This window comes from Bison bison, unplaced genomic scaffold, assembly GCF_000754665.1.
Source record: "Bison bison bison isolate TAMUID 2011002044 unplaced genomic scaffold, Bison_UMD1.0 scf7180017864281, whole genome shotgun sequence".
Lineage (NCBI taxonomy): Eukaryota > Metazoa > Chordata > Mammalia > Artiodactyla > Bovidae > Bison > Bison bison.
The window spans coordinates 597,143-620,673 of NW_011494853.1; the positions used below are offsets into that span (position 1 = coordinate 597,143).

At 43.9% G+C, this 23,531-nt stretch overlaps 1 protein-coding gene across 1 annotated transcript; it reads right to left on the reverse strand.

Moving 5' to 3' along the window:
• Positions 1-5,815: 5,815 nt before the first annotated feature.
• Positions 5,816-18,851, reverse strand: LOC104995483 (solute carrier family 2, facilitated glucose transporter member 3). The gene is made up of 10 exons (XM_010849359.1): positions 18,562-18,851; positions 16,506-16,598; positions 15,844-16,004; positions 15,056-15,296; positions 14,244-14,406; positions 13,786-13,973; positions 10,518-10,622; positions 10,062-10,163; positions 9,256-9,459; positions 5,816-8,491 (listed from the first exon to the last, which is right to left on the reverse strand). The coding sequence occupies exons 1-10, from the start codon at positions 18,574-18,576 to the stop codon at positions 8,279-8,281; spliced, it is 1,485 nt and encodes a 494-aa protein (XP_010847661.1). The 5' UTR covers positions 18,577-18,851; the 3' UTR covers positions 5,816-8,278.
• Between the last annotated feature and the right edge of the window lie 4,680 nt (positions 18,852-23,531).

Sequence of the window (23,531 nt, forward strand, 5' to 3'; positions counted from 1 at the left end):
ACTCTACTTTGTTTCTGTGAATTTGACCGCTTTAGATACTTCATGGAGAAGGCAATGGCACCCCACTCCAGTACTCTTGCCTGGAAAATCCCATGGACGGAGGAGCCTGGTGGGCTGCAGTCCATGGGGTCGCTAAGAGTCGGACACGACTGAGCGACTTCACTTTTCACTTTCATGCATTGGAGAAGGAAATGGCAACCCACTCCAGTGTTCTTGCCTGGAGAATCCCAGGGACAGGGGAGCCTGGTGGGCTGCCGTCTATGGGGTCACATAGAGTCGGACACAACTGAAGCGACTTAGCAGCAGCAGCAGCAGCAGCAGCAGATACTTCATACAAGTAGACTTACACAGTACTTGTCTCTCTGTGACTGGCTTATTTCACCTAATATCGTGGCCTCGAGGTTCGTCCATGCCTAAGGATATGCAGGATTTCTGTCCTTTTCCAGCCTGTATAATATTCCCTGGGGTGCATACTCTACATTGTGTTTATCCATTCACTCACTGCTGGACATTTGTGTCGCTTCCACTTCTTGGCTCAATCTCATAATAAAAATGAAGATTTAAAATATAGGAGCCCTTTCTCACTTCAGGTTGATAAAGATTAAACTTTTCACAATAAAACATTTTGGTGCTTTAAAAAACAAAACAAAACCAAAACTGGCACCTTTACACCTTGTTGGGTATTTAACTTTAGTCCAGTTCTTAAGCACTTAACCGCCAGGGTGCAGTTCCTTTTAACGATTCATTCAATTTTTTTAAGGTGAGATCTGAATTTAATCTCTGAAACTGATTCAATTTTGGTGACTCAGTCTATCAATCAAATCACAAAACCCTGAACTATTAAGAAAAGGTAGCTAAATTCTCTTCAGGATAAGAAGGGCGGGAAGTACGGGCATTTGAAGGTCTGTTAATTTCCAAGCAAGGCCAGGATTTTAGCCAGAAAAGGCTGGAACTGAAGCGACCGGAATCCAACAGGTTTCCGAGGCCACCTGCGCCTGCGCAGTGAAGGCTCGCGGGAGGGCCCCCACCCTCACCCCGCTCGGCTAAAAGCCCCGCCTCCTGCAGGCTCGGCGATTTGGTCCAGCGCAGCGCGGCCTCTGGTGACTGCAGAACTGGGTAGGCGACGGACGCGGGCGCCGGGCAGCTCCTTGGGCTGGAGCAGAGGGAGCTGAGGGAGCAGGGCGGCCACTGCCGGAGGAAGAGGAACCCAGGGCGGGACCCGCAGTTTCAGCGGTGCCGCCGCCACCGTGGCCCGGGATCACGGACACTGATGCTACTAGTGTCGTTGGTGCCGCTCTTTGGGAATCGGTATCCAAAAGGACGGCGCGGTAAAGACCCAGAGCGTAGAGCCAGAGCGAGTGGGCTGAGGCCTCACCTGCAGCCCCGCCCCGAACGTTATCCGGCGGCTCAGAGGCCCTGAGGCTCAGGGCGGCTTCCTCGGTATCTCTGTCTCGTTTGCCTGGCTCTGGGGAAGACCCTTATAGCCCAGCCTCAGCTGGGACCACCCAGTTGAACCTTGGCCAAACTTCTGCAGTAAACACATTTGGGTCCCCCACCCCTACTCCCGAGTCCCCCACAAAGGCACGTTTCAACCTGAATTGCATCTGGAATCTGGTGGCTTTGGGAGCTGTGGAAGGAGGCGATTCTGTCCATCAAGGTACCGCTTCAGCCCGCCATCTAACATGAATCCTGCCAGTTACCAATCTACTGCCTCAGCTCCAAATTCATCCTTCAGGACCTGTCTTGTGATGGATGCTCGGAATTCTCTATAAACCGTCTCATTGGCGTGTTGAGCCAATGAAATTCTTTCAGAAGATGGTGCTAGGCGGATACTATATAGGGAAGAGGGCTTCTGCTATGCTGTCACTTGAGTCGTGTCTGATTTTTTGCGACCCTATGGACTGTAGCCCGCCAGGCTCCTCTGTCTATGGAATTTCCCACGCAAGAATACTAGAGTGGGTTGTCATATCCTCCTCCAGGGGATCTTCCTGACCCAGTGATTGAACCCAGGTCTCCTGCATCTCCTGCAGGGGGCAGGCAGGTTCTTTACCCGCTGAACCACCACAGATCAAGAAGGTAGATGAGAGAACATCTGATGGTGTCCCAGTCCCAGCCATGCTGGCAGGATGCAAGCTCCCTCAGCCATCTTACAGCAACCCCCACCCCCGGCCCTAAGCAATCAGTCTTCACCAGGCCCCAGTCCTCTCACCTGTTGTTGGCCTCAGGTCCTCTAAACACTCAGGTATCTGGCCACCAGCTGTGGAGAGTTTGTCTCCTACTTGCCTGGGGAACACACACCAGTGCTGGCCTGCGCAATCCTCTGCTAGCAGGTGGATTGTGACTGCGCCTTTTCCAGTGAGCTCTGAACCTCAGCTTTGGGGAGGTGGCCTCCCAAATTTGAACTTCCTTGGATACACTCCTTCAGCCCTGGGATACCATACTGAGTTCTCTTACATCCTTTTTTCATTTGTTATCATAACTTTTTTTTTTTTTTAATTCAACTTTCCCTGTTTAGGTCAATGTGTGGTTTCAGTCTTCTTTGTGTTTTTTTTTTTTAATTAACCAATTTATTTATGGCTGTGTTGGGTCTTCATTGCTGCACAGGCTTTTGTCTAGATGCAGCGAGTGGGGGCTATTCTCTAGTTGCAGTGCACAGGCTCCCCACTGAGGTGGCTTCTCTTGTTGCAGAGCACGGGCTCTAGAACACAGGCTCAGTAGTTGTGGCGCATGGGCGCATGGCGCATGTTGCTCCAAGGCATGTGGGATCTTCCCGGATCAGGGATCGAACCCACATCTCTGTACTGGCAATTGGATTCTTTACCACTGAGCTGCCAGGAAGCCCTTCTTTATGTTTTTAGTTGTAAAAGTTTTGATCTTGATAGAAGTCAGATTGATACACTTAATAAAAATTCTGTGTCAGGCAGTGTGCTAGGTGTAACAAGACAAGGTACTTGCTTTTTTGGAGCTTATTCTCTGCAGAGCGTCATTAAATCCTCATGCACAAATAGACTCAGCATTGCAAAATTCTGAGGCAGGATATTTCAAGCACAAGAGAAGTGACAAGAACCTAAGTAATCATGAACTTGATGTATAGGAGAGCTAGAAAACCAGTGGGGCTAGAATTCAGTGACCAAAGAGAGTACAAGAAATGAAGCTGAAGAAGCAAATTTTTAGGTAAGGGAAGCAGAACTTAGTGTCAGGACAGTTTTAAGAATGAATGAAAGCAGAAAAGTTGCACCAGGGTAATAGGAATAAACTGGGATGTATGGTCACCCAGTTTACAGGCCATAGCAAAGGAGTCTGGATACTATTTTTTTTCCTTCTTTCTTTTTTTTTACTGCTCAAACGTTTCCATTTCATTTATTTATTTTGGCTGCACCCCTTGGCTTGTGGGATCTGTTCCCCAACCAGGGATCTAACCCAAGCCTCTGCAGTGAAAGCACCAAAGGAATCTTAACCACTAGACACCAGGGAATTCCACATCGCCATCACCACAAAAAAAAACCCAAAAACCTCCGTTTTTATTTTTTGGGTGTATGGTATGTGGGGATCTTAGTTCCTCAACCAGGGATTGAATCCAAGAACATTGAAAGCTCCAAGTCAACCACCGGACAACCAGGAAAGTCCCTAGAAATCTTTTTAAATTTAGCTTTCTGACTCTTAAGTGTTGTGCTTTTGCTTTTGCTTTCAACACTTTCATGATTTTCTGCTCAAGAAGGAAATCCTGCTTGATCCTGTCGAGGACACATTTGGCTCCCATGGACCCACCATAGGTCCTGTTGACATGATTTTTCATTTCAGACCACCATATTAGATCTTCAGATCTCACAGCATGAGCCCCCTACCATCTGTAGGCTTTGATGCTTCCCCAACCTTTTTGTAATTCTATCACCCGGAGTCCCAGACAGCCTAGTTTTGTTGGAGGTTGTGTTGTAGGACAGCCAACTATGTAGGTCGAACCCTGGGCCATTCTGAAATCCTCTAGATACCGTCCCCTGAAGAGCCTGAATACTATTTTAAGCGTGACTGCTTTAAGTGGAATTGGAAGGTTTTGCAGAAGGAACTGACATGTTCTGATTTTTTAAAAATTATCTTTTGGCCACACCACGCAGCATATGGAATCTTCGTTCCCCAAGCTGGGATCAAACCCGTGCCCACACCTCCAGTGGAAGTGTGAATGCCTAACCGCTGGACCACCAGTGAAGTCCCAACATGATCTGATTTTAAAAGAACACTCTAGTCATGTGGAGAATGAATTATAAGGAAGCAAAGGTGGAAAAAAGGAGCTAAAGCAACCAGTTTTGGAGAATATGATGCACTTGCTGACAGCCAGGTATTCCATCCTTTCATTCCACCCCTAACACACAAAGAACCACAGTGTAAGGTTATGTTGGGAGCAAGGAAGGCTTTATGGCGCTCCTACTTGGGCCTCGTAGAAATAAGAGAGTAGCCTTTGAGATTATCTGTAGTAAATGAATGGAAACTGGGCAAGGGAGTTTCATAACTACATGAAGGAAAAGCATCAAAATGTTGAGCGCCCATCGTGGGTATGAGGTGTTTCCTTACGTAAATTAAGAAGTATTGAATTAGGATGAACCTAGAGATGATTATACTAAGTGAAATCAGACAGAGGAAGACAAATGTCACTTATATATGTGAAAAAAAAAAAAAAAGATACAAATGAGCTTATTTACAAAACAGAAACAGATTCACAGACTTCAAAAACAAATCTATGGTTAACCAAAGGGTAAACAACATGGGGAGGGATAAATTAGGAGTTTGGGGTTAACACACACACACTACCATATATAAAATAATAAGGATCTACTGTATAACACATGGAACTCTACTCAATATTCAGTAGTAACCTATATGGGAAAAGAATCTGAAAAAAAGAATGGATATATGTGTAACTGAATCACTTTGCTTCCCTGGTGGCTCAGATGGTAAAGCGTCTGCCTGCAATGCGGGAGACCTGGGTTTGATTCCTGGGTTGGGAAGATCCCCTGGAGAAGGAAATGGCAATCCACTCCAGCACTCTTGCCTGGAAAACCGCATGGACGGAGGAGCCTGATAGGCTACAGTCCATGGGGTTGCAAAGAGTTGAACACGACTGAGCGACTTCACTTTCACTTTCTTTCACTTTCACACTTGAAACTAACATGTAAATTAGCTATTTTTGTTTAGTCCCTAAGTCACGTCCAACTCTTTGTGACTCCCTGGACTGCAGCATGCCATGCTTTCTTGTCCTTCACTTATCTTCACAAAATCAGCCGTAGCTGAATGTAAAATAAAAATTAAAAAAACAACAACAGTGAATCAGACGGAGAGGTAGGAGGGACCCTGCCCCTGGGGGGGTTGTGTTAAGCCAGGGTAGAAATTGATTGGAAGTTATTGAATTTTTCAGCAGTACAGGGATATAAACGTGGATGTGTTCCATGTGTATACATATAGATGTGATATAAATGTATGTATGTGATATATATACAATGTGCTTGCTCAATTGTGTCCAACTCTGCAATTCCATGGACTGTAGCCTACCAGGATCCTCTGTCCATGGGATTCTCCAGGCAAATACTTGAGTAGGTTGCTGTTTCCTACTCCAGGGAATATCTTCCCCTCCCAGGAACTGAAACTGCATCTCTCACATTTCCTGTACTACAGGTTCTTTACTGCTGAGCCATTGGGAAAACATATAATACACATATATTACATATGTATATATATGAATACCCTGACATTAATGTAGGATAAATTTCAGAGATCAAAGATTGGAGGAGAAAGGAAATAGAAAAGAGAAAAATCAGAAGAATTCTCACTGGTGAACGCAAGCAACATAATTTATTAAGTATGCAAGGCAATGCACTAAGGCTTTTCCATTTCATCTGCGCATAATAAATGAGTATGGCTATTTTCATTTGTACAAAACTCTCATATAAGAAACTTATTTAGGTTACAACAAGTACTGAGCAGCCACAAGGTATTTAAAGCTGACTTGTTACAGAGGAAGGTCCCCCCCGCCCCCACACACACAAAAAACCAAGCCTGTGATGTTATATATGTACATTCAGAATTTTATTTCAAAACAAAGAACCGTAGTAACAATAATAGAAAAAATCCATTTGGAAATTATTCACAACCTGGTCACTGAGAACTGGAAAAAATTCCATGCTGCACCACTGCCAACCCACTGGTCTGAGTCGGAGCAGAGGTGCAGATGGAGGACAGTCCCCCGTCACGGCAAAGCCCTGTCCCAAGGCTCTGCGAGTTTTGTACCCAAAGCCTCAGCAACCAGAGGGAATGAATGGTGAGAAATTAGAACCAAAATACTGTCATAGGCAAGGGTTTGACTGAAGGGCTTGAAATATGTAAGCACCAAAGAGGGGAAGGGAGATCAAGTAACATATGAAGGAGGGATGAAGAGCCCAGTCTCCACTTCTAAAAATACTGGATGATCCTGGAGGTGGCCATGGGCTGTGGCAAATGCAATCCCTCCATCTCAGCAAACTCTCTCGCCACCCCAGATCTAGAAGCTTATTGTCCCCTTAAGAATGCCTCCCTCTCCCCCATGACGCCCTTCCAGCGCACCCATGAGGCATCATGTCCTGGTCTCACACTCTTTCCTGTCTTTCCCTGCTGTCTGAGTGGAGAGTGAGTCCTCCACTCTCAGTCTCAACATTTAGGGAGTTCTCTCTGTCTTCTCCAACAAGGAAAGGCAGCCTGATGAGATGGAACTCTAAAGTTTCAAAGAAAACCATTGATGCAGATTCCACCCAGCAGAGGCAGTGTTGTTTACATATACACAAGTCTGAACACATTATACCCAACAGGGGCCTTAGGAACCCAACAAGATAACCAGCAACTGCTTCGTGACGGTGCACACACGTTCACGCACACGTCACGTGTGGTCTACAGGAAAGTTCAAATCCCTCAGGGGGTACCTGACGTAACACTATGGTAACGTGGTAACAAGGGTAACTTGACATGGTAAACAGACATAAACAAGCATGAGATGACCCTCATGTAATAACACACGTCAACTGGATAATAATCGTTCAGGAAGAAAATCGTTTTCCAGCACTGAGGTTATAAATTCCAAGTTAGCTATAAACATCTCTAAGTTCTTTTAAAGCTATGGCTTAAAGCAAAATAAAAATCAACATCTAAAATCCTCTAAACAACAAACTGAAGAAATAATGAACCTCTACCAAGAACCAAGATTTTTGGTTGCTCACTTGGGAGGCTCTCCCACCAGATGGGTGATAGGAATATTTTTAAAAAGTGAGTTTACTACAGAGAAAGAAGCTGCTTGGTCCAGTGAGGGGAGAGAGGATTTGTAGAAATAACCGTCCCTTCTCTGGACTCCATCCAAAATTAGAACCCATAGACCCCTATTAACTAAAATGCCCACCTTAGCAATAATCCTACATTTCAAGTAATACTACATATAATCTTAAATGAAGAAAAAAGTTCCAAAGGAAACCAATAGCTTCTTTATACAGGCACATGACTTTTCTGAGAAAGTTGAGAGTTTTTATCTTAAGGATAGAAATTGTTAAGAGGCAACGTGCAAACCTCATACACCACATCATGCATCCTCCAATCATGCATGACCTTTCTCCCTAAATCCTTCCCTTCTTATTGCACCTTAACCTCTTCGGTATCAAATCTTCCACCCTATAACCTCTCTTGAAGCACCTCCCTCTAACCTCAATTTCCTTATGTTTTCATTATTTGGTAAAATTACTTTATATTTAAAAAAATAAATATTTATGCAATAAAACCAGAAGATAAAATAAATAAAACTCAAGTTAATTTGCTCAGCAGAGCTGTACGGAAGTGAAGGAGGAGCTCTTATGGAATCCCTCTCTGGCCTCCACTCTTAAGTGTACCTGCTTCCTGGTGAGTTGGAGGTTGGAGGAATGGCACCTTCTAGCCCACTCCCCAAAATGCCTTGAGGCAATTTTAGAACCTAAGGGAGCAGGAGCTGGCCAAGTTGTCACATACCAAGCGGCCAATCCCTCCTGAAATGAAGGTAGGTTTACTTGGTCTCTCCTGAGCTGAAGAGAATGTCCAAGAAATGAAATTTTTAAAAGCCATTGAACACGACTAACCCCAGCCTTGGGATCCTCTGAGCGCCCATCGAGTATGTGGATGAGAAAGGAATGGAGTAGCAGCATTCAGAAACAGTCCTGGGTTACAACCTGATGAGGCCTCCCCGCTTGCTCAGGGGGAGGTTGCTTTACGTGACGGGAGGGAGGTGGGTAAGAGGCACTTCTTAGGCATTGGTGTCCTTCGTGGGCTGGATGCTGTTCATCTCCATGATGGGGCCTTTCTCACCGCGGGTTCCTGTCTGCGTCTGCCCTTCAAAGGCTCGTGTAATTTCCTCAAAAGTCCTGCCACGGGTCTCAGGAACTTTGAAGAAGGTGAAGACCCAGAAGATAACGAGGAAGACAGTGAAGACGATGAAAACATAGGCGCCTAAGTAGAACTGGTGAAGAGATACAGAACAGAAGAGTCAGTCAGTTCCCTCACAATCATATTTCTAATAGCCTTGAAGGCATAACCCCCCCCTAGACTTCATCAAAACAGTGCAGTCTCTTCAGTGACTTGCTCATGATTTCATTGGTAACTTCCTAGATTTCTCTGCAATTTTGTGTCATTCCTTTTCCTAGTCATTAAAGTTAGCCATTTCCAAATACCTATTGAGTTTTTAGGACTTTTGATTAATATCATTATTTTTTAATTTATTTTTGGCTGTACCAGGTCTTCGCTGCTGTGGTTGGGCTTTCTCTAGTTGCCGTGAGTGAGGGCTACTCTTTAGTTTCAGTGTGTGGGCTTCTCTTATTGCGAAGCATGTGGCAGGTGAAGTCTTCCCAAACCAGGGATCGAACCCCTGTCTTCTGCTTTGGCAGGCGAATTCATAACCAAAGGACCAGCAGAAAAGTCCTTTTGATTATTTTTAAAAATCTGGGTTTCTAAAAGACTCACAGAAATTGGAAATGCATCCTAGATGTCCACTGCTAGTTCCTTTATTTAACAAATCAACTCTAGGCCATTTTACAATAGGAGCTACCTCATCATTAACATCCTATCCTCAGTGAGCCTTTTGGATCAGGCTGTTAATGCTACACCAAATGATGGATTTTAAATATTGATTTGGAATCCTAAGGCCTATCATTGCTATTCTGTTCCTAAGAAGAACTATGTATTAGTTGGTTTCAACGTGGGTTGCATGAGTTTTAAGTTACTTACCGCGGCCGAGGGGAAGAGGAGTCCAACCAAAAAGTTGGAGGTCCAGTTGGAACAACCAGCCACTGCCATGGCAGCTGGACGGGGTCCCTGACCAAAGAGTTCAGCCACAATAAACCAGGGAATAGGGCCTGGGCCAATTTCAAAGAAGGCCACGAAGACCAGGATGGCCCCAATACAGATAAAGCTCATCCAGCTATAATTATCCTACGAGAAAGGAACAGAGGAAAGTTAGTATTAAAGACAGCATGCCCAGGTAGGTGCCAGCTTCCCACAGATGAGGACTGATGGAATAATGAAAAGTTCCTTCTATCCCATGATGTAAAGGAGTTACTGGACCTAGAAACCTTGGGCTTTGTTGTTGTTCTTGTTTTTGTTTTGGCTGCACCATGCAGAATGTGGGATCTTAGTTTCCTGACCAGGGATTGAACCCTCACTCCCTGTGCTGGAAGGCAGATTCTTAACCACTGGACTGTCAAGGAAGTCCTAGCAGCCTTGGGTCTTGGAATCTTAGCAGTATGATCACACGTGTTATTCTGCACATTCTGAGACCATTTCATCAGCTGTAAAACCAGATTAATGACCTTAACATCTCTTTAAGAATGAAATGAGACCATATATTTTACAAGCTTTATGTCATATAGCTATAGGGATGACAGCAATTTAATTATCTATCTCTGAAAATCCACTTTTCTTAAACCTCTGCACGTATTACTTCTCTCAAAGTTCACTTGTGTAATCACCAAACCTCGACAACCCACCCCCTCACCTTTCTCCACTCCTCCCTTTCCTTTACAAAGAGTACTCACCTTCAGTAACAAAGAAATCGTCATGAGGATGGAACAAAAAGCCATCCCTCCAAGGCCAATCAGGTGAAGAGTCCTCCTCCCAGCCCTTTCCACCAAGAACACCTAAAAAAATGATTTAGAAAAAGTACCCGTGAAACAATGTCACTTTCCTTTTCAGAAGACACTGTATGAGCTACTGGAAGCTGCCTGACCAGCAGCAGGGTACCTGCGATAGTCACACTGCCTCTCCTCTAGCTCTGAGTTAAGAGCATCCTCCACGGTCCCCTCTGTGCTTCCCTTTGCCCATCTATCTTCATTTACTCATCATTCAATAGCTCTTTTCCCCAACAGGGAATTAGAACAAAAAAGGTTTAACTAAAAGGCAGCAGGGAGATGGAAGGACATGCCACCTATACTTGAATATGTGTACCAAGAATTCTCTACCCTGCTTGAAAATGATCAAAACATCTGACTTACAGACACCACGGTGAAGATGGTGTTGACCACACCTGCGCCGATAGTGGCATAGACCGGCTCCTGGACACCCGCATCTTTGAAGATTCCTGTCGAGTAGTAGAACACCTAACAGGGAACAAAAGGTGCGACTGTGAAATACAGTTGTGTGTAGCAGTTGCACTGAACCCTCAAAAAATCAACTCAGAAGTCCCAGAAGTTCAGGAGTACCTTCCAGCAATTTTTTGTTGTTGTTGTTCAATCACAGTATCTTTTCTGCAAACAAATGATCTTTTGTAACTTATTTTCTTGTTAGTTGTCTTCAACTCTAGCTACTTAGCTCCATTTTTTCCCTCCAAACTATGCTCATTCTTACTGCTCCATTTAGTCTCTTCCTGAAGTCTGCTTTTAGTAACTTAGATAGAATGGCTTAAGTCCTGTTAAGTTTTTCAATTCTGCTTTACCGATAGACTCTTACCCAAACTCCCACCCCCACCAATAATGACAGGCATTGATGGATCAACTTGATAGGGAAGAAACAGAAGGGTAACCTCAGCCTGCTTGTTTTTAGAACGTGGGCTGGAATTCCAGGCACTGGATCTTTACAAGTGTTTTAGTAAATAACACCAGTGATTATTTTAATTGAATGCACACTATTAAATAAGCTACAATTTATACTATCCTTATTATTCAGTCAACAATGTGCTAATACGCAGGGCTGCCACAACTACCATAACTTAAGAGATGTGGAAACATTGGACTCAGACCTGAAGATAACAAGGCAACAGGATCTAGGTTGCTCAGGCTCTTAGGCTTGGTTTGGGAGTTTATGATTTCACCCAGAATATCTGCCTCCACGGCAGCCCCTATTCAGCAGACTTAAAAAAAAAAAAAATTGGTGTGGTACATTCTGTTTTTTTCTTTTGTTCTTATTGTTATTTATTTTTAGTTTTTGGCTGCACCATGCAGCATGTGAGATCTTAGTTCCTAACCAGGGATTGAACTTGTGCCCCCTGCATAGGAAGTGCTGAGTCTTAACCACTGGACTGTCAGGGAAAAGTTCTTCATCAGAGTTTTTGATCAATATACACTCCCACACTGAGAGTGACTGTCTGCAGAAACAAGTCTTCAAAGCCCTACAGCCTAAGATAGAAACCATGTATATTTTCCAAAATAAGATTCAGGCTGTGCTCTTGGAAATTGAGATAAATAGTATCATCCTCATTAAAAACTGCTGCTCTGGGAGAGAAGCAAGGGTGAGCTAATTAAAATTTGTTTTTTAAAAAAATTCCAAGAATATTTAATAACATAAAGCTTGTAAGGAAAGACATTTGAACAGTTAAAACTAGAGATGAATAATCATGCCAATTCTCCTTCTTATATAAAAGCACACAGATCAAAAACCTAACTCAGACATACACACATCAAGCAAACTTATAATAAAGTCATGCTGCCTGGAACCTTGGGGCCAGGTTAAGCTCACCCCTATGTCATCTTACCGAAAGCCAGTTTTACTTTGCTGGGTAAACACTGTCCAGCCTCTTACCCTTCTGCCTTTAAGGGAGATTAGAAAATATAGTTTGTTCAAAGGTAGGTTAGAAAACTGACTTTCACCCATCATTTACTGAAGTGGAGGAGGGAAGGGGGAAGGGGCCTGCCTGCAGAGCACTCATCCACCATTTGTTTAACTTTCCCAGGGTAGGCTTTTTCTGATCCTGTTCTGCAGGGATCAGACTTGGGGGAGGCAAGCAGGTGCCTGGGTTGTAGAACTGAAGAACGTGGCCTTCTCAGGACCCGTTTTATACTTGGACTCCTCCCTCTAGTCCCAGTTTCACTGTTCCAGACAGTCCTGAGTGTATATTTTATTACAGTGGTTTTTCAAATGAGGAAATTTGAGACTGAGATCCATTGGAACCATCCGAGAGGACTTTTCAGACCATCTTCCCTCTGAGGTTCTAATATAATTGCCTCTAATCCCTCACGGGAAGCACAAACACAAGTTTCCTTGTGGTGCGTTAGGGAGAGAGGCTAAAGACCAACTTACTATTTTAAGTTATCATGTGTTTTTTGCAAAACTGCTTTGTCATAAAATGGTTTGATCACACTGATCATATTATGATGGCAAATCCTCAGCTCATGAATTGGTACTTATAGAGAGGTCTGGAGTGTTCGCCATATCCAATATTTTATCTGCAAAAGGACAGAGGTGTAGGAATACCTTCTCTGCTCACACCCAGGACTCAAAAGAAGGAAGCAGACTTTTGCACAGAATATCATGGCTACCTGCCCGATGCTACCTTCCATTTGGCCCCACACTTTAAACAATCACAGTTTCTAAGTTGTAAAAAATATACACAATGGTAAGGCCAGCTCTGTCTGGGTACCCTCACACCTCCTAATTGCTCCCTAGGGGTTTACACTGATTTCAGGTTGTAAAGTCCTGGGAAAAAACCCCAAGGTGTGTCAGTTCTCAGATCTGCCTGGATTACATGGCCTACGTTATCATTGATGACATCATCCAAGACAGATGAGAGTTAAAGAGAACTGGATATTTTAAAAACGAGTGGTTGGGAACTCCCTGGTGGTCCAGTGACTAGGACTTAGCAGTTTTGCTCTGGTGGCCTGGTAACTCCTCACTTCCAATGTAGGGGGCACGGGCTTGATCCCTGGTTGGAGAAGTAAGATCCTGCAAGCTGAGAGGCACAATCAAAAAAGAAAAAAAGCAGTCCAAAACAGAGGATGAATAAAAATTAGATAAATTATGATACTCCATAATGTTAAAAAAATCTGGAAGAGGACAAATGTTCACGACAAGTTCTAAGACTAAGGGTGAGAAATTTTTCATTCTCTCATCTTGCCACACAAACGTGTATTATAGATATAGCTTTAGAAGATAAATACAAAGACAAGTCTAAACCTGGATAATGTGCGTTTTCTGAGAAACCACTACCAGGCAAACATTGTGAGAGACCCTGGGTATATCAGAAGGTGAGCAGTGGCCAGTGTGATTCACCTCTGGTCAGGTGTGTTGTTGTTTAGTCACTAAGTCACGTCCGAATCTTTGTGATGCCATGGACTGTAGCCCACCAGGCTCCTCTGTCCATGGGATTTTCCAGGCAAGAATACTGGAGTGGGTTGCCACTTCCTGCTCCAGGGGATCTTCCTGACCCAGGGATCGAACCCTCATTTTCCTGAATTGGCAGGTGATTCTTTACCACTGAGTCACCAGGGAAGATGGTCAGGTGATTCCAGTGAAATGGGTCAGACACATCTGCCCCGAATGGATACTCACTGCATTGATCCCAGAGAGCTGCTGGGAGAGCTGGAGCATGATAGAGATAATGATGGGTTGCCGGTAGTTGGGGGCGCGGAAGAGCTCTAGCACTGTGACTTGCTTCTCCTGCGACATCCGCATACTCTCATCCTTCATCTCCTGGATATCCTGAGCCACGTCCTCGGTGCCCCAGAGTCTCTGGAGGACTGTGGAAGAGGAGAGGTCACAGATAAGGTACTGGCTAATGCCTTGCCCCCATGAGATAGCTGGGAAAAACGCCACTCTGAGGAGCCCTGTGTCTGGCCTGAACTTGCCTTCTCACCCCTCACCCCATGTGACTTCAGAGTAATCAGACAATTCTCTGCTCAGGTTCTGGAGGGCAGGGAAAGGAGATGACAAGAACCAGATCCAAAACCCTCATCTTAAAAACAAACCAGTCCTGAGGTTCCTACAGTGAAAGCATGAAGGATACTCACTCTCCTTTGCCTTCTCCTCCTCCTTTCTGTTAATGAGCAAGAATCTAGGACTTTCAGGGCAAAATGGAAGGGCAGCGCACTGGATGATGGCTGGTAAGATGGTGAAGCCCAGGAGCAGAGGCCAGAGATCTTCAGTCCCCAAGATGACTTTTAGACCAAAGATCTAGAAACCAAAGACAATACTATTAATTCCATACTTTATAGGCCACATGCTTAGTTGCTCAGTCATGTCTGACTCGTTGCGACCCTTTGGACTGTAGCCCCCCAGGCTCCTCTATCCATGGGATTCTCCAGGCAAGAATACTGGAGTGGGTTGTCATTTCCTCCTCCAGGGGAACTTCCCAATCCAGGGATCAAACTGGAGTCTCCTGTGTCTCCTGCACTGCAGGTAGATTCTTTATCCACTGAGCCACTGGGGAAGCCACAAATTGATTTAAAAAAAAAAAAAATGTTCAGAAAATCATCTGGCCTTCTATCACAGGCAAAGACAGCTTTTTCTTTTTCTACCCTACCTGTTTCCTTAGCCATCTATGAGCGCTAGTAATATTAATTAATATCTGAAACATGTAGTTGAGTAAGTGCCAGACATTTTTTGTTTGTAAAAATTGAAGCATGGTTGATTTAAGTACCAATGTACAGCAAAGTGATTCAGTTATATATATTTACAGAACCTTTTTTAAATATTCTTTTCCATTGTGTTTATCATAGAATATTAAATATAGTTCCCTGTGCCACACATTATTTTTGGTGACTTTATCTGTGTAAATTCACTTAACGAGCCATGAATGAACACTCAATAAGTTCTAGAGTACCTGGGCCACCAGAATTCCGATAACGATGCCCAGCTGGTTGAGAGTGCCAAAGGCGCCCCGCAGGGCAGTAGGGGAGATCTCTCCAATGTACATGGGCACGAATCCTGTGCAGAGTCCGCAGAAGAGGCCGATAATCAGTCGGCCCAAGATCAGCATTTCAACCGACTCTGCTATTTTGCAGAATCCCATAAGGCAGCCGCCAGCTATGGCCAACAGGTTGACAATAAGCATTGAATTGCGCCTGGAAGATTAAACAAAGATAAGGAAAATTTGCAAAACAGAGTCCACCTCTCCCCTTCTTTCCTAGTCACTCTACCATTCTCCAGGCTCATACATCTTTTGGTCTAACTTTTCCACTTTCTAGTATCAGAACATATCTGATTGGGATTATCAGGACTAATGGTTCCTACACCTCGGCCTACATGAGACTCACCTAGAGAACTTGTTGCAGATTTTCCCCTCTACATCCTAGCTATAGGGTAGGATTTTAGGAAGCACTTCAAGGCCATTTGTTCTCAAAGTTGTCCACAAACTAACAGCATCCATCAGCTAGAAATTTGCTAGAAATTAAAATTGTCCCACTCCACCCCAGACTCATCATTATGTCTGAATGTGGCTGGGGGGCGGGGGAGGGGGATGGAGACTGGTCTGTGGGATTGGTTTTCCCTTGATGGGAATGTCACATGCTTTTTATTCAAATGCACCATCACCTCCCTGTTCTAAGCCTCAATGCTTGTCTTCAATGCAACCAGTACAGCCCCCTTCCTTGCACAGTTTCTGGTCAATACCTGCCAAATCGGTTGACAAAGAGTCCAACGGAGAAGGAACCAATCATACCACCCACGGAGAAGATGGCCACAGACAAGGACCACAGGGATGTGAGGAGCACGCTGGACGGGGGCGGTTCTGACCGCTCTTCCAAAGTGTAATTGAGAAAGTCTTTTATGATCTGCCAATTAAAATGGGTGGTGGGAGAAAAGACCATTACAGTTGGATGAGAAAAGAGACAAACACTCAGGATCTTCCCCTCCCTAAGAGAACAGTGTTCCAGTTACTTTGTAGGTAGAGAGTCGAGGGAATAAATAGATGGCAATGTAAGAGACAGGTAACATTGGAGTTCATGTTACCAGATCTGAATAACTTAGTTGTCCTGAAACCTCACACTGCACCCCTGCACCCCGACTTTGTAACTAACCTCTAGGGGACAATAAGGGAAGTGTGTCACCAGAGGGTGAGAGGATGAACGGGCCCAGTCCAGGGTGCAGGGGGCCCCTGTCCTGAGCCTCTTGCTTTGATCAAGGATTCAATTAGATCCCCACCAATATCATGCCCCATCTCAGTCTTAGCCAAGTGAGCTACCAAGTCTGTCTAAGCATGATAATTCTGGAAACCCTACCTAAAGGAATACTTTCCCCATTCCAAACTCAAACTCTTGTTGCCTGGCACTCACCGCCTCAGGAGCATTGATGACTCCAGTGTTGTAGCCAAACTGGAAAGAGCCTATGGTAGCAACCGAGATGGCGAAGATCAGAGGTGCGGTGACCTGGGGGGAAGGTAGAGAAGAACATTCCTTAAAATTCTTGATCCATGACTGGCTCTTATTAAGGAGAACGCACCATGAAATTTTTGCACCTTGTTTTATGCCCCTGGATACGTTCCAGTGCCTCCCAGTTTATAGTCTCTGGGAACTTGAATTTGTATTCTGCTGTTATCTGAAAACTGTATAAATCTTAATTAGGTTGAACTGGTTCATAGTGCTTTTCAGGTCTACCACAGTCTTCTACTTTTCTGTATATTCATTCTATTAATTTTTGAGTTTGATATTGAAAATTCCAACTAAAAATCTTGATATATCTACTTAAAAAAATTGTAATATATAGTGGAACTATATGTAACTTTGTTCTGTATTTTCCAAGTCTCCCGTAAACGTATTATTATACTCTCATAATTTAAAAGAGAAAAATACCATGAAGATAAAATTTTAAAAACAAAAGAAAATTTAAAAAAAGAGAGATTTATATACTAGAACTCAGCTGGTTGGTGGTATGAAAACAACAACCTAACCATTTAGGTAGTGAATAAGGAACACAAAAGAACTGAAGAGCTTCTCTGGTGATATAGATGAGCATGAAGAGTAAACCTGGGGAAATTCTGGAAAGAAAACTTGGGAAGGGACAAGTTAGGAGAACTGGGTTACTCCGTTTGTAACTATTCAAACAGCAGCCCCAGGTATATCCCCAGGCAAGCACAGAATTGTGCTCAGGGATAGAAAAAACTGTGAGGGCAGACCGCAAAACCCTAGGCTTGTTGAGAACAGATTACTCTGCGACCAGCTAGAGCCAGTGTAGGCTCACCCGTACCCCAAATTCCACAAAACACGAGTGCTAGTGACGTGTCGTCATCACCAGGATGCTCGCAACTCTGGGTCACAGAATCTGCACGATCCGCCCGCCGTACCACCGTACCCTGGTCCCAGCTCAAATTCTGCCCGTTCACTTAAAGAGGTACTGCTATCCCCCACCCACCCACCAGGGGGCGAGAACAAGCTGACTCCCAATTCAAAACGGAGACATTTTGTGAGGGGGCTGTGCTGAAATCAACCCAGTCATCACTCACCTTGTCGGGGATAATTCTAGTAGGTGTGATCTTAATTTCCACCCCAAGAGAGCTCAATTTTTATGCCTGAGAGCTCCCCGCCCCCGCCAACCCTTTCTCATCTTAAACCCCTTCTCTATCAAGTCAGGCAGTGGCAGGCCTGGAGTTAACAGTTTCCCAAATTGACCTTGCCTCCACTGGCATCTAAGTACCCCCGGGGCCCGTGGGGGCAGCGCTTTCTGCTTCATCCACTCCTTTTAGTAGAAACCTCTTATTTTCTCTCATCATTTAAATCCTTAAGGGCCTTCCCACTTTTTCATCCCTTCTCTCATCTTTTATTTTCAGATAAATTAAATTACCTTGGTGAAAATGCCTTTCTCCCTACAAATACCGCATCCACAACACACAATAATATATTAATATACTGTGCGCTCACAATCATGGAATTCTCTCTCCTTAGGTAATTCAGGGAATCCCATAAGTCATGGAACAGATGATGGCTGGACACCGACCCGGCACCCCCAAAACCAACCTCAGGTCTTTTCAAGGTCTAAAGCATCAACGCCACCATACCGCCCCTGATCCCCTGAACACTCAACTTCACATCCTCAAAAGCATGTAATTGTATTAAAGAAAACACACACACACCCATGTGTGTAATACAAACACAACTTCTCCAGGTGACTTTTCCCACCCCAAGAAGGTGAATGGAACTGGGATAAATTCTTTATAGGACATGACATCCGAAAAGAACTGTGTAAGTGCGGCACTGCAGGCTGGGGGAGCAATGGGAAAGGCTTCCAGATTGCTAGGTGACTCCGCGTAACAGAGCTCAGCCAACGCCGGTATAGCTTGTCTTTCCGAGTGCATCCCAAGCCGGCAAAAATAACCGGTAACCGTATCGCTCTTACCTTCGTGGTCCCCATGGCCCTAATTTAATTCTTTTCAAATCTTCGATAAAGATCTAGGAGTGGGGCTCCAGAGACCCCTCTTCCAGGCAGCAAAACCTCCAAAATGTCCTCTATCGGCGGCAAGTTTTCCTCCAGGTCCTCAGTAGCGAGCCTATATCTCACGCGTCTATATAAGCTTCGGGGAGGGCGGAGCCCGAGAGACAAGCCCCCAGCCCCACCCTACCCGCCTCCAATCTCTGGAGCTCCTTAGACGCGTAGACCTCAAACACTGCCCCCTCCCTAGGCAACACCCCCCAACCCACCCCCCAGGCCAGCCTTTGAAAACCACATCCTGCCCCCACCCTACTCAAATTTTTTTTTTTTTTTTTAAGCTTCTTCTCCTTCCCCGTTTTAAGAGCACGTTTCACAGACAAAATGCTACCAGAAAAAGCCTGGAGGGAGGGCAGATACACTTTATTTTTTGCTCTCGCAAGTGCTCAGAATTAAATCAGTCCGTAAAAAGATGAGAATAAAGGCTATCCATATTCCGCAAAAGTCGCTGGATGTAAACAGAAAACATTCATAATCCTATGACTTTATCAGCTGCTCTTTGATTGCAGGCTGTGTCTACAATCTTGGAGGGGAGGGAAGGACAGTCTGAGAGAAGGAAAGCCAAAGAAGGAAGAATTGGAAGAGCTCTCGGCTCCACTTGTCCTCTGACTTAGCATAGTCTCTCCTGGGAGAAAACCTGAATATCCAGGAGCCAAACCAACTCTTCCTGGGTTCCAGGAAGCAGAGAATCAGCTGGCCTGGGACACAATCCAAACTCCTGAAAATGTCGTTCACCAGCTTCCCACCCAGCTGAATCCCACCCACTCTGCAGTGTTTTGCCCCTAGTCTCATGTTGACAGCATCTAGAGAGAGAACAGTTGTAAGGTTCCATTAAACAGGTATTTTATTTGCAAAGGAAAAACTGTGTATCAGAAAGAAGTTGGGGATTCATCAGTAGAGAGGGTCAAAAAGTCCAGGCCCTCAGGAATCAATGGTGCGCCCCTTCTTCCACTTAAAACATTCAAGAGGGACGGGGGCAACTGCTTCTTACACAACTGGAAAGAACTGCCAACATCCTATTCCTTCTGGGCTGTGAGAGAAAAGTGTGAGATACACATCTGATTTCCAAGCCATACAAGAGAAGTGAGCAAGAGGAGGAGGAAAAAGATAGAAGGAAAATGAGAGCAGAGGAAGATGAAGGAAAATAAAAGGCCGGAGAAGTGGCTCCCATGTGAGAGTAAAGGAAGGGGGACAATTTAGTTGGGTGAGTTGGGTGAGCAATTATATCAGGCCTTTAATGGTGGGAAGTTATCAATAGTCAAGTTCCCAATGGCTATTGATCTGTAGCCTAGCAACTCCAGCAGGGGAGGAGGGGGTGGGGTGGCAGAAGCAGGTTAAGAGGTAGAATTTGGCTGGAGGAGTCACTGCTGATAGTGCATCTTCCTTTGGGGTTTTGGTTGGGTGCCTGGAATCCAAACTGGTACTACTGGGCCTGAAACAAACCACCTCATGTGGTCTGTCCTTAAATGAGGATTAAAAAAACCAAAACAACAACTGAAGTATAATTGACTGACATTTTTATATTAGTTTTAGGTGTACAACATACTGATTCGGTATTTTTTATTATTGTGGGGGGGAAGTTTTTTGTTTTTATTTTTTTTAACTTTTTCTTCTATATTGGAGTATCGGCGATTAACAATGTTGTGATAGTTTCAGGTGGACAGAGAAGGGAACTCAGTCACACCTGATTTGATATTTATATACGTTACAAAATTATCACCACTAAATGAAGGTATTATTCAGTCTGGCTGTTAGCGGAGAAAACTGGCGATGAGTGAAACGTGACTTCCAAAAAAACCTTCCCATGAGTCCTGCCTCCCCTCCCCCGCGTCACCCCCCTGTATTCCAGGAAACCCTGAGCCAGGAGGCCCCTTTAGTTACCACAGCAACTGAGTTTAGCAGTCTAAGGACAAAGAATATCCTGTATGGCAGCGCTGCCAGCAGAAATTCAATCTAAGCCATTTATGTAAGTTTTCTAAGTGACCACATTAAAATTTTTAAAAGGAAAACATTAGAAAGAAGAATTGATTTTCATAATTATTTTATTTGACCTGATAGCCAAAATAATATTTGAACAAATAATGTATGTATATATATTAATATATGTTAAGATAGTTTACTTTTTTTTCCCTAGTAAGTCTTTGAAATCCAGTGTATATGTTTCGTTTACGACACATCTCCATCGTAGACTCTGTTTTCTACAGCTACAGTAATAAGTTGTTCTAATCAAAACAACAAAGCTGTGTTTGATGGGAAAATATTTTCAACTGCTTCAATTTTAAATGTACTAAAATGAGCAGTTCGGATGCTCGGTCCCTCCTCAGTCTGCCAGCCTTGTACGTGCCCAGCGGCACCAGGAGGCTGGAGGCTGGACCCTGAAGGTTCACACAGAGACACGTGTCTTTTTCTTCATTCTTTTTTAATCTTTGATTTTTATTTATTATTTGTGTCAGAATATCATTCTTTTTTTTTGGCCGCACAGCTTGTGGGATCCTAGTTCCTTGACCAGCAATTGAACCCATACCTTCATCAGTGAAAGCGCAGAGTCCTAACCACTGCACCACCAGGGAATTCCCTCACCATGTCATTCTTGGCTGTAAATCACTTTATTTCTTCTTTTCCTTTGCTTTAGAATGATTTTTTCTTTACTGTTTTGCAAGAGCAAATGGCACCAGTGAAAGGAAAACGTAGGTCTTTCGGACCTCTTCATCCACTCAGAGCAGGCTCCAATGTGATTCCAGAAAAATTATTTTTCCCCGTATTTATTGAAAGGACAGATGAAATCATTGTAAAGGGCTAGAATTATATCTGTCTCAAATGATTTGTGTAAAATCAGGGTAGTCAAACAATTCCCAGGGTCAAGTTTTAGATGTCTGAAACCTTTAGGTTTTTCCTTCTTGCTAGAAGAGGAGGGACGGTGAAAGGGAGGGAGATCTGAAACCTGTTTGCCGTGGCTAAACTCAAACTGCCTTTAAGAAAGTGGCTCAGTGGCTGAGAGGGACAGAAAAAACTCTTTTTTTTAAATGGTATTTTTAAACGGTAAAAACTGAAATTCAACAGGATCTCAAGAATTTAAGAGTAGGCTGAGCATATTGAGACAATGCTCTTTGAGCAAGTGGGTTTCTCAGAAACCTGATCAGGAACCTGACTTGTCCCCAAGGTGACAGGGACCTCTCAGTTAAGCAATCCTCATCCTGGGCCACAGATAACAGTTGCTCAAGACGACTGTTTGCTGATGTTTTGGGGGGATTGGTTGAGGGGACTGGGGTCTTGGGGGCACTTTGGAAGCAGGCAGCACTAGCTTCCAAGCTCCATGTAGTCAGGAGCCACAGCTCAGGCAACCAGCCTCCAGGAAGTAAGCCACGGAGGCCGGCAAACTGTCCTACAGCGGGTCTCCTGTGTCATTTAATTCCTGTGTGGTGTTCTTCCATCTTTACTGAAAACAGGAGGAGGCAATGGGTTGGATAAATTTCAAAATGGAATCTGTTGGGGAGGAATTGGCATGAAATCCCTGAAGAATGGGGATCATGACCTGAAATCTCTTAGATCCAGATGCAGGTATTTGCCACCGAGAATCTCAACCCCAGTTTCGGGTTCCTTTGTGGGAAGATGTTTGGAAATGTGATAACCAAGCAGGAAAACAAATAGATCTCAAATCCTAAAGCCTGGAAACAAAGGGCTGTAAACACGTTTACCTTGTCAAGATAAAGACAGGGAAAACTACCTCTTCAAGAGAACAATGTAAATGGTATTTCAAGGCCCAACAAAAAAAGCTAGTGACTGCTTTGAAGATATCCTAAGTTAATTCTACTCTTTGCTAGTATTTGTAATATTCCTCCTAAAGAACAACTTTTGCACTGGATGTTATTTATTAATCTCCTTTTATCAGGCTAGGTGTAGATGGAGTTGATTTTGAATCTGAAAACACTACTTATTTTCAGAGTAGAAAATAAAACTCTCAGGGTGAAGAAAGAAAAAATTTGAGAAATGTTGATTTTCCTGTCTAAACAGGGTTTCAATCATTCATCATTCCAATTGATCCTGAAGGACCTAATCCCATCTCCCAGATCCTTATGATTTTCTTCTGCTCCTCCAATATCTTCAAAAGTTTATCACATGCCAGTGCTATATGAATTACCTTAAATCAAAAATATCCGACACGACTGAAGTGACTTAGCTTCACACAAAGAGACTAGCATGCACACAAATCAAAATATAATCACATCATCTCCTAATCAAGTCACTCAACAAGTTATTGAATAAAGTCTAGATCAGTGCTGACTATTAGGAATATAATGTGAGTCACATATGAAATTAAAAATTTTGCAGTAGCCACAAATAAAAAAATGAAAAAAATTAGTGGCCATTTTTAGTATTATACTTTAACTTAATATGCCCTCAGTTCAGTTCAGTTCAGTCGCTCAGTTGTGTCTGGCTCTTTGTGACCCCATGGACTCCTGCACGACAGGCCTCCCTATCCGTTACCAATTCTCAGAGTTTACTCAAACTCATGCTCACTGAGTCAGTGATGCCATCCAACCATCTCATCCTCTGTTGTTCCCTTCTCCTCCTGCCTTCATCAACCTTTCCCAGCATCAGGGTCTTTTCAAATGAGTTAGCTCTTTGCATCAGGTGGCCAAAGTATTGCAGTTTCAGCTTCAACATCAGTCCTTCCAATGAACATTCAGGACTGATTTCCTTTAGGATGGGCTGGTTGGATCTCCTTGCAGTCCAAGGGACTCTCAAGAGTCTTCTCTAACACCACAGTTCAAAAGCATCAATTCTTCTGTGCTCAGCTTTCTACATAGTCCAACTCTCACATCCATACATGATTACTGGAAAAACCATAGCCTTGACTAGACATTTGTTGGCTAAGAAAT